At 17.2% G+C, this 11,759-nt stretch overlaps 2 protein-coding genes across 2 annotated transcripts, besides 7 other annotated features; both read left to right on the top strand. All coding sequences in view use genetic code 6, as the record gives it.

The window, feature by feature from the left end:
* Positions 1 to 50: 50 nt before the first annotated feature.
* Positions 51 to 80: a microsatellite.
* A 251-nt stretch (positions 81 to 331) lies between these two features.
* IMG5_162150 (MIR domain protein) lies at positions 332 to 6,213 on the top strand (the record flags this gene model as incomplete). Its single annotated transcript, XM_004030348.1, has 9 exons — positions 332 to 589; positions 627 to 767; positions 919 to 1,511; positions 1,695 to 1,998; positions 2,068 to 2,231; positions 2,360 to 2,760; positions 2,843 to 4,902; positions 4,964 to 5,182; positions 5,232 to 6,213. Coding segments are annotated over 9 exons (5,121 nt in total), but the record flags the coding sequence as incomplete, so codon positions are not given.
* Positions 1,981 to 2,045: a microsatellite.
* Positions 2,254 to 2,339: a microsatellite.
* A 489-nt stretch (positions 6,214 to 6,702) lies between the features above and the next one.
* Positions 6,703 to 6,752: a microsatellite.
* A 723-nt stretch (positions 6,753 to 7,475) lies between these two features.
* Positions 7,476 to 7,558: a microsatellite.
* Positions 7,559 to 7,980: 422 nt separating this feature from the next.
* On the top strand, positions 7,981 to 9,965 carry IMG5_162140 (MIR domain protein; the record flags this gene model as incomplete). The annotated part of the gene is made up of 5 exons (XM_004030347.1): positions 7,981 to 8,075; positions 8,943 to 9,101; positions 9,218 to 9,222; positions 9,282 to 9,586; positions 9,660 to 9,965. 5 exons carry the CDS (start codon positions 7,981 to 7,983, stop codon positions 9,963 to 9,965), a joined length of 870 nt encoding a protein of 289 aa, XP_004030395.1.
* Positions 9,897 to 9,938: a microsatellite.
* Positions 9,940 to 9,988: a microsatellite.
* Between the last annotated feature and the right edge of the window lie 1,771 nt (positions 9,989 to 11,759).

Below are 11,759 nucleotides of genomic sequence, written 5' to 3'. Positions count from 1 at the left end.
TTTAAAAACCTATTAACAAAAATAATTTTAAAAAATATTAAATAATATCATTTTTTTAATTTTTTTTTATATTTTTTTTTTTAAAAAAAATAAAGCTCTTAATAAACGGAAAGATAAAATAAGATAGTTATAATAGGGATTAATTACAGAATTAAATTCTAATACTACAATATTTAATAAATTAAAGGATACATAAATTTCGTTTACTTCTAGTTTTCATTTAGTTCATATAAATTCAATGAAATTCCTTTAATTAGAGAAAGATTAAAGTGAAAATTATATGTAAATAATCTAATTTTAAATTTAAAAATAAAAAACTTAATAAATATAGTTTTAATTTAATAGATTTTCCAAACGAAAAGTGTTCTTTTAGATTTATATCATGTTTAAAAATACAAAAATAACGTTCAAATATAGTTATGAATAGAGATGTATTAAATATATGTTGTTCAAGTTTAATTCATAATAGAAAACCATATTTATATACAAATTATTAAGGATAGAAATCAAAAGAAAGTCAAAAATCTATTTCAGAAGATTTTAGTCACATAAAAATATATGCAAATTTAGAAATACCAAGGAGATGGATGTATATATTTATTTTAATTTAAAAAAAAAAAAAAAAGTGTTAATATATACTCTTTTATAGAACATTAAAATTAATAAAAATGTCTATAAATAGGGGATGTAATTTGGTTAAAGTTATCTGAATTAAATGTAAAAAAAAAAAAAGAATAAAAAAATATTTAAAAAAAACAAAAAGTTATGTCTTTCAGTCAATAACATAAACAATAAATTTGATAAAATACTCTTAAATTAAGATGAGGACGAAGAAACAAATGATATTTAAAGTTTAAACAAATACGGAGAACCTGCTAATCACAAATTACGTTCATAAGAGTTAGTTAATATAGCAAGTGAGACTAATTTAATTATTAAATCTAATACTCTATTACATTAAAAGTCAAATTTAAATTTATAAAATGATATGTAATCTTAAGATAACAATATATTTTAAGTATCAGCAAAATTCGATTAATATAAATAATTAACTGAAAATAATAGTTAAAATAATTAAGTTTATTTAGAAATGGGGAAATAAGATTTGGAATTAAATCCAACTTTAAAATACGAAATCGAATATAATGATAATTTAATAAATAAAATTAAAAATTAATTATTTTAAAATCATTGCCTTCTGTTTGTCTAGGATAAAGCCATGAATGGTCTATGGAAAATAGAAGCTGAAAATGTAAGTTAAGGTGGTATATTATATCTGGACTCTAAATTTAAATTAAAAAATTTTAGTATAGGGAAATATTTGACAGTAAAATAAGAAAAAGTATGTTATAAAAATATTTGCATTTTTCAAATTAATATAATTTAATTATTTATTTAAATATAAAAGGATTAGTTTATATTAGATCTTTCTTCTCAAAATGATAAGGGTTCGCTTTTTTAATTTGTGATAATAAATTAATAAAATAATGCAAATAATTAGAAATTCGTTAGTATTTATAATTTTTATAGAATACAAAATATACATTCGGGAATGTGGATAAGTTGGAAAGATATTAATATGATTGATAATTATTATACAAATCAAGAAAATAAAATTTATAATAAATAACCAACTTTAGATAATTAACGTATATTTTTATTTTTTTATTTTTTTAAATAACTAAAACATTAAGCTAACAAAGACAATACTTTTAATATTTTAAGAGCTGATTTTGAAGATACTTGGGATAGTAAATTTCTTATGTATTCTTTACCAGTATTTTTAAAAGCTACTAAAAATTTAAATATAATCAAGGGTAAAACAATTGAACAACTTTGGAAAGAAAGAAATTCTATTAGAAGTACACTATCTAATATTAATTTTATTATTAAATAGTTTGAATAATATGTGAATAATAGTCTTATTTCTTTAATTGACTCTTCTTAAGAATATGGACTTCCAAGTTAAATAAGATAGAATGTTTTATATATAAATTTGTTTTTTAAATATATTTAATTTTTAAATTTATGATTTTTTTTTAAATTTAAAAATTTAAAGCTAATTAGAGAATAGTATGTTTTAGGAATACTTTTACTTTTATTAAGTTTTATATTTCCATCAAAAGAAGAATTTGAAAAACATAACAATAATAATTTACATGATATATTAGATATTTATACTAAAGAATAATGGCCAATAGAATATGAATATAATAATAATTAAAATCAAAGTTTTAGAATACAATATATAAATATTATTATTATTATTATTATTATTAATATTATTATTATTATTTTAAATTATTATTATTATTATTATTTTAAATTATTATTATTATAATATTTTTTTAAAAAAAAGCTTTATATCATGAGAAGTTTTTAAAAGAATTATTTTGCAAAAAATATGGATTATCTTATAAATTATATATTGTTTTGAAATAAATTTGTAAATTAAATGAATAAAACTAATTGTATATTTTCAAATTTATTCATATTTTATTACCTCATATTGGATATGGAGATTTCGTTTGTTAAACTATTAATGATATTTTCTGTAAGAATTTTAACATATTATAAAATATGTTAAATAATTAAAGATTATTAAATACGATAGATTCATAAAATATATTACAATAAATTATTCAAAAAATAGGATAGTTTCCAAGATATTAAATGAACGGAGTTCTTTATTTTTTAAGAAACTGCTGTGTCCTTAATAATAAAGCAATATATAACAATTAATAATACATTTTTAATTAAGTATTAATTTATTTTTTCACTATATATATATATATATTATTACTTAATAAAATAAATAAAAAAAAGATATTTAATACAATAGGAAATTTTCTAGATTATTTTTATTAGATATGTTTAGATAAAGAAAAAAACGAATTTATACTAAGATTAAAAGATGAAAAAAACAAAGTAAAAGAAATACCCTTATAAAAATTTATGGAAGAAAACTAAGTAAAAAAATATAATTATTAAAAAATAAAAAAAACAAATAAAAAAGTTATTATCAACTTTATTAAAAGAAAAATAATATAAATATTTCAAAAACTAATTAGACTTATATTCAAGTCTATGTAAAGACCGGAATTAAAATGCATATAATTAATTTTAGTAAATATTTAAGTTAAATACATGTGTTGAATTTATAATAAAAAATGTAAATATAGATAATTATTTATGTGCCATATTTTTACGTATGATATCATCGCTTCATATAAATAAATATCCAAACTAAAAACTTGCTGTTCCTAATTTAGTTCGTACTTTAAAAATTGATTTAAAAAAATAATAAGCTATTTTATAAAGTTAAATGAGAAATTTATTAACAAGTACAATAAGTAAAATAATAAAGAAATGTAATGTTTTGATTAAATTAAACAATAATGAAAGAAAAAAATAAGAATAAGAAAGTCAGTAATTAGAGATTTTAAAAAAAATATTAATTGAATATTTAGAAAGTAAAATAGAAAACTTATATTGTTCTTAATAAAATATTATATATGATAATTTTATGTATGAAGCAATAAATACTTTATTAAAAATGCTTTAATTTAATTAGTTTTCTGTTAATGAATAAAATCAAGAATAATACTTCAAAAATATAGAAAGATTAATAAAAGTTCTTGCCATTATACTAGAATTTGATTATATTTATTTTTCTGAAGTAAAAAAGCTCAACTTAAAAAGAAAATATGAGGAGTTTAATAAATAAAATCAAACAAATAATAAACATAAGAAAATTTTTTTTAAATAAAGAGCTTCTTCTGATTTTTTATTATAAAAAGAAAGCTCTCTTGATTAAGTAAATAATAATGAAAATGAAAATATAGAACGTGGTGGATATTAAAGTTTAGTGATATAAGATAGTATTTTATATAAAATATAAAATCTAAATAAAGTATTATAAAGATATGTTAATAAAACTTATTCATTTAAAGAAGAAAATGAGTATTTTGAATAAGAAAATTAAATAAAAATAAAAATTTGTGATTTTTTTATTTATTTATTAGATTTGAGATAAGATTTTTTTATAGAAAATTTAATTTGTTTATTTAGAAATGTAAAAATAAATAAAAATATTTATTTTATTTTATTTTTTTTAGAAAAATAAAAAAATAAAAAAAATATATTTTAAAAGAAACTTATTAATTTCAAAAAAGATGAATTTCATAAAATTGAAGAAGAAATTATTTTCGTTTTACCTTCTGGATTAACTTAAATAGGATAATAAGTAAAATAAGAAAAAATTAAAAATTTCACAGAATCTAAATACTATCTTAGATAATTTGATGAAATTTTAAATAGACCATTTTTAGAAATTCTTTTATTTTCCTTTTATAATACACAATATGATGAATTAAAAAAAAGCTTACTCAATTTGATTAACAAATGTTTAAATCAAAAAGAAGAATTTATAAAATATATAAATTAATTGGAATTATTATTCTAAGAAAAAGATAAAATTATCTATATTAATTTAAAATCTTAAATAAAAATGCTTAAAAATCTCACTTCAAATAGTAATGTATGGCTTAATATTGATGATTATACAAATTTTCCTAAAGAATATGAATAAATACAAGAAACAATTGTTAAATTATTTAATATAGAAAGTATTTTTAAAAAAGATAATTTAGATATGTAATTATATCTCTATAGGCATATAATTATTTTTTTTAAAAAAAAATTAATTAAAAGTAATAAAACAAAAATGGTTTAAAATATATTCTCTTGTATAGGAGGTAATCAATGCATTTATTAACTTATTGAAAAAGGTTTAGATGTTCTTGAAAATAAACAAATATATAATGAAAACATTCTTAAAGTTTTAATGATTTCATTTACAATTTTAAGCCAAATGTGTAAATATAATACAGAAAATTAAACGTAAAAATCAATAATAATAAAAGTTAATTTTTTGTTTTGTTTACTTTTTTAAATTAATAAGATTATTTTTTAATTAATACTTCAGGCAATTATAAAATTATAAAAAAATAAATATTGGATAAGTCGAATTTATGTAAGAAATATTGAAAGATAATTTTAACGTTTTATAAAATATAGATAAAAATGATTTATTATATTTTGTCGAATTAATATCTATTCACGGATAATACACTCAATTTTTAGATATTTATGATATAATCATTAATATTATATAAAATTAGTAAGATTATTAAGATGATTGTACTAGAATTTAAAAATCCATACTTTAGGCTTTATTTGATAATAATAAAGCAAGTAGAATAAATGTATAAAAAATTATAAAAAAATATATTATTTGATATAAAAATAAAATAGCCTTTTAAACCAAAAGAAAAAAAGTAAAAACTTCATTAGAAATTTTATATAATAGATATTGATTAATAAGAATACAAAGAAAAATTTACGATAATAATATAAAGAGCTTTAAGAGATTAATTAGATATATATTTAATAAATAATATTAGTTATTAAGTCACTGCAAATAATTTATTAAAATATTTATATTAAAATACTTAAAATTCGTATATTAATTTTATATATATATGTATATATTTATATATAATTATTATATTTAAAAATAAAAAAAAAAGTATACAAAACTTTATTTTAAAAGGCGCGATATGTGATTTACTGCTATGCTTTGTATCTTCAAAACCTTTTTAAGATTAATTTTATTAATATACTAATATATTTATAGATATAATTACAAACGAATAATTGTAATTAATGAACTATTAATCATATTAAGGAAAATATTATATTTTAGATAAGTTTTTGCCTTTATTTAATTACTATACATAATAACATTTAAAAGACTTATAATATTCATAAAAAAGTAAAGACTTAATATACCAAGAGAAAATTTATTAATTTGCAAACTTAATGAATGATCTATTTAAGTAAATATACACACTAAAGGATTTCTAAGTAGAAATTGAAATTGAAAAGTAAATATAAATTTTTAATAGTATTTTTGGATTAAGTCTAGGAAATCAAAAAGCTGAATAAACTTTAATTTCTCCAATAAAAAATTAATATTTTTCTTAATTATCCTATACTGAGGTTGGAGATGATATTACATTATAGAATGTTAGAAAAGATTTTTCAACTAAAATTAAATCTATAAAACAAAAAATAGCCATATTACTTAATCCTAATAACATGATTAAAAAATAAAAATTCTGTTTAAAAACTAGACAATAAATAATATGATTAATAAAATTATAACTTGTAAATGGAATGTTGGTAATATGTTAAAGACTTAGGAAAAAAAACAATAATATTAAAAAATTATTGAAATAAGATAGATATATTTTACCTTTAAGTATTCTTAATATCAAAAATATGTTTGGAAAAACTAAAAATTAAAACCAAAAAGACATTATTTTAGAATCTAATGATATTTTAGGAAAAATTCTAAACTTTTTAGAATATTGGAAACAAAAAAATGTGCAAAAAAGTACGATATTATTTGTAATAAAGTTATTTTGCGATATTATAAAGTTCTCTGATAAAATAGAAATATTATCTAATATTGAAGAGAGAAAGGATCTATAAAATTTAGAAGTAGAAGAAATAAAAAAACAATATTAATATAAAGATAAATTTAATTAAATAAATTAAATGCTACAAAAATTTCATTAACACTTTTTTGGGAAGAAGGAGAATATGATTCTAATTATTTGTAAAAAAAATAAAATAATATAAATATAAAAATATATATATATATATATATATATATATATATATATTTTTTTAGAAATTTATTGTTAAAATTCATAAATTTAATCCTTAAAGGAGGTAATAAAACAGTTTAAAAAACAATATATGAATATTTATGTGCCTAATCAAACAGTGAAAAGCTATTTTTTAAAATAAATTGTATTCTTAATTCGATAATAAAACGACATAATATTTTAACAGGTTCTAAATCAGATTAAATAATAATAAAAACTTTATGTTTAATGAAACTTTTTTGTGAAGGACATTTTATAGATTTACAGGAATATATAAGAAAATAAAGAAATTCTAAAACATCCTATGATTTAGTAGAAAATACAATGAACCTATTAATGTCTTATCAAATAAGTACATAGACATATTCATAAATCGAACAATGTTTTGATACTATAACAGAATTTGTATAAGGGCCTTGTAAAGGAAATTAAGAAACAGTTTTAAATGCCAAGTTTTTGGAATATATAGTATAAGTATTGAATGAAGATGAAAAAATATATATAATATAAAAAGAAAACAATACAGAAATGAATACAAAATAAAAAACAATAAATGAAGAAGAAGAAGAAGAAAATATTACATAAAGAAAGAAAAACACTATTTTTATAGAATAAAAAAGAATAAACACAGAAAACTATACGTTTGAAAATAATATAATAACATAAAATGAAGAAAAAATAGAAAACTAAGAAATTTTATAAAAAAAATAAAATTAAAAATAATAAAATATTGAAATAAATAATAATAATAATAATAATAATAATAATAATAATAATAATAATAATGTTAATAATTATCATTATTATAATAATAATATAATTTAAAAAAAAATTGAAATTCATCCAGGATTACTTGCCAAAATAAAATTCAAATGTTTAATATGTATAATGAGTATTTTAGAATGCAATATGGATAAAAATTAGTATATTGAAAGAATTATGAGGGTAATTCCCATATAAGTTTTAGTTAATAATTTTATTAGAGTATATTTTTTATATAAAAAATATGGTTAAGGAGATTATAACGATAATCTTTTTAATAAAATTGAATAAGAAATCGATTTTAATGATTAAAATGAAGAAAAATTTGAATTTATTATTGAAAATGGTTTTTTTTTATATATTTTGATTTAACTTTATGTAAATTGTCAAAGATTATAAAATTTGGAAGGTTTTTAAAATGAAAAAGAAGATGAAGAAAATAAGGAAAATGAAGAAGAAATTAATTTAAATTAAATTTTAAATGAATTTAAATAAGAATAAGAGTTTAATTTTAAAGATTAAAAAGGAATTAATTTTTTCGGAAAATTTACAAAATTTAGTAAAGGCTTATTATCAGTAAATAAAATAAATTTAAATAATATAAAAATAAAATAAAAAGGAATTTAAAAATAATGTAAATAAATTAGTTGACAATAAAGGAAATAAAGAACTCCAAAAATAAAGAAAAAAACAAGAGAAAAAAGAACTTTTATAAAGCGCTTTATATTTTTTTAAAGAAAAGACGATTTAAATAGAAATAATACGAGATAATGAATTATAAACCATTTATTTTCCCAAAATTCCTTTATGCTTTGCTTTAGCAAATGAACAGAAAGATGATTTTAATAACGAAGTTGATCGCACATCATCAAAAGCCAAAATTACATATTTATTTGATTAATCTGAAATTTTAGTGAAGACAATGGCACATGAGGAACGTATAAGAAGATTAATGAATAATTATAAAATAATTGGATTTATTATTGGAAATCATAAACTTTTAGAAAGTATAGCTTTCTTATTTAATATTGCAATTAACATTCTTATTGTAGCCTCTTATTCTTAGAAATATTTTGTACCTAATCCAATAGATTTAAAGCCTTCTTCTTCCATTTATTAAGAATAATTGCAATTCTCAAGAGTTTATGATCCGAGATTTATGTATTTAAAAGAGTATTAAAATACTGAGAGTATAATTATTACTATTGGAGTAGTTAATTTAGGTTTTATAAGTGTTTTAGTTGTATATTATTTCATAAAAAAGGCTCCTTTAATATTATAAGGTATTTGGAGGAGTTTCTTTTTAATATAATGTGCATAAATCAAGAAAAAAAATATAAAAAAAATTGAAATAATTAAATTTGCATTTATATTCTTATACAACGTTTTCTACTCTTTTTATTTGTTACTTTAAAATTTTGACATAATTTTTTAATTCTTTAGATTATGTTTTGTTTTGGGTGGTTTAGTTTTACATCCTTTTCTTTATAGTGGACTTTTATGTGAGTTTTTGCGTTCTGAAATTCTTATAAATGTTATTAAATCAATATATGAACCTAGAGTTGAAATGGCCTATTCTTTTTTGTTTTTTTTTATTCTCGAGTATTATTTTACAATGATTTCTTATATATTTTTTTACGATTAATATCCTGATAATAACTGTTCAAGTTTTTATAGATGTTATTTTATTACTTTTGATTATACTTTTAAAAATACAGGGGCAGTAGGTTTTTATTTTAAAAAAATTAAATCTTATTTAATAATAAATTATATATAAAATAGGGACATTTCTTTAAGACTAAAAAACATTAAAAATTATAGAAAATGCAGATGATTATGTTGGTGTAGATCATAGTTTAAAGTTAGAATATTTTACAAGATTCGCTTATGATAATATTCTAAACATTCTTCTAGTTCTTATTCTTATTAATATGATGGGAGGACTTGTTATTGATAAATTTAGAGAACTCAAAAAGAAAATCGAAAGAAGAGATATTGATTAAAAAAAATATTGCTTTATATGTGGTTTAGATAGATAAACACTTGATAGAGGAAGTGATTTGGGAGGATTTACTAAACATACTAAAGTATACACTAAAAAGAAACTTTTTTATTTTTTTTTATTATATATATATATAAATATATTTAACAAAAAATAAGATATATCATAAAATGTGGAATTATGTATTTTATTAAGCTTATTTAAAATTTAAAGAAGTTACCGAATATAATGGAGATGAATCTTATATATGGTTAAAAATATAAAAGCTTGATGTTTCTTGGATTCCTAAAAAAAGAACTAAACTAATTTTGGATGAAGAAGATCTAGAAGAATAGAAGCTAAATATAATATAAAATATAGAAACACAAAGTAACTAATTAAAAATTCAATAAGACGAAATAATAAAAAAGTAAAAAGAAATAATTAAAATCTAAAAATTAATTCAATAAAAATAATATAATTGAAAAAAATATATATTAATAAAAATTTAATACAATTTTATAAAAAAATATTTTTCTTTTATTTATATATATTTAATAATAATATTAAATTTAACACATCATATTTTCATATTACAATCCCAAAAAAAGTCATAATATTACTTCAATATAGGGCTAGAATATTTCTTGGAAGAGTATTTGGTTTAAAAGTTTAGAAAAATAAACACGAAGGTTATTTAACGAAAATAAATTATTAAAAATAATAATTAAATAATTTACAAGACTTTTTAATGTTTTTTAATCTAAATTTTTTTAAAAAATAGCTACATTTGATATAAATGATTAAATTTGTATTTCAATTATATCTAAACTATTAATATAAGAATTTGTATTTTAGATATATATATATTGCTAAAATAGACTATATTGTACAGAATGTATTTCACATTAATTGTATTTAAGTAAGTTTGAATAATGTTATTATTTTTTAGCTGAAAATAAAGTAAATTGATTTTGGCGATGTTTTATATAATAAAAAAAATGATCACGTGATAATATTTTAAGATATAAAAAAAAATTTATTATAATTTTTTGTTTTAAATATAATGATTTTTTGTTATAAAAATATAATATATATATAAGAATATTTCCCCATAATATATATAAAAAAGTTATGTCCATAAATTAATAGATGTAAACATATTTTTTTTTTGTATATGTGAATATTTATTAACTATATATATAATAAAATATAAATTTATAATGTTTTCACTAAATTATTTTTTTTATTTAATTTTTCTTTTCTTAATTATCACAATAAAATTCCTCGCAATAATAAGAGAAAATTTAAGACTAACAAAATTATTTTAAAAAATGTTTATCTTCCTTTTTACAACTGTGACTTACTATTTTACTTAGTTATTTATAATCAATATTCTAAAAGGTATATATACATATATATTTAAAAAAATAATACTTGTCCTTCATAAGGTGCTACTTTAGGTAATAAATCAATAATATTAATTTGAATTTAGCCTCTAACAACTTAAATGAAGCTTTCATATAAATGCTCTTCATGTTCATTAAAGAAATGTTTAGGTTAACTTTTTCTACATTAAATTTTATTAAATGAATTAAGTTTGTAAATGCTTTCTTTTCCACAATCAGGATTATTAGATTTATAAAATTAATTAATATTATTTTTAATATTTAAAGATGGTTTATATTTTAAATAATTATTATAAAACTTAGTATTTTCAGTTAGAATACATCCTTCATCAAGCAAAACATAAATATATTAAGGATAAAATTCAGTTATTTATTAATCAATTAAATATTTACTATATCTATTTAACCCAATAATCATAGGAATAGGAGATTATAGTAAAACAAGTAGATTTTCTGGGAGAGTATAAATTATAGGATGAGGCCATTTAAAAGGGTAAATAAGTGCTTAAAAGCAAGCTCTATTATATAAAATTATATATTGAATTATTTTATTTTAATTTTTTTTACATACATAGCTTTTGTTAATAAAGAAATATTTTAGCTTACAAAAATAATATATTATTCGTTTAAAATAGCAAATAAAATATATAAAAAAGTGTCTAAATTTAAAGCTGTTATAGTAGAAGGTACGGAAAAACTGAAACTTTTATTAATAATTTTTAATTCGTCAGTAATTTAATATGAAAATTTTGCATAATGATCATTAAATTCTAGTATTTTCTCAAAATCAAATATATATTGTTTTTACCATTTTAAAAGCATTTCTCTATCAATAATTTTAAGGGCATAATCACTATCGATTTCATATAA

Source organism: Ichthyophthirius multifiliis (genome assembly GCF_000220395.1).
Source record: "Ichthyophthirius multifiliis unplaced genomic scaffold scaff_1120509251219, whole genome shotgun sequence".
NCBI lineage: Eukaryota > Ciliophora > Oligohymenophorea > Hymenostomatida > Ichthyophthirius > Ichthyophthirius multifiliis.
The sequence above is the reverse complement of the archived record's forward strand: the minus strand, read 5'-3'. Positions and strand labels throughout refer to the sequence as shown.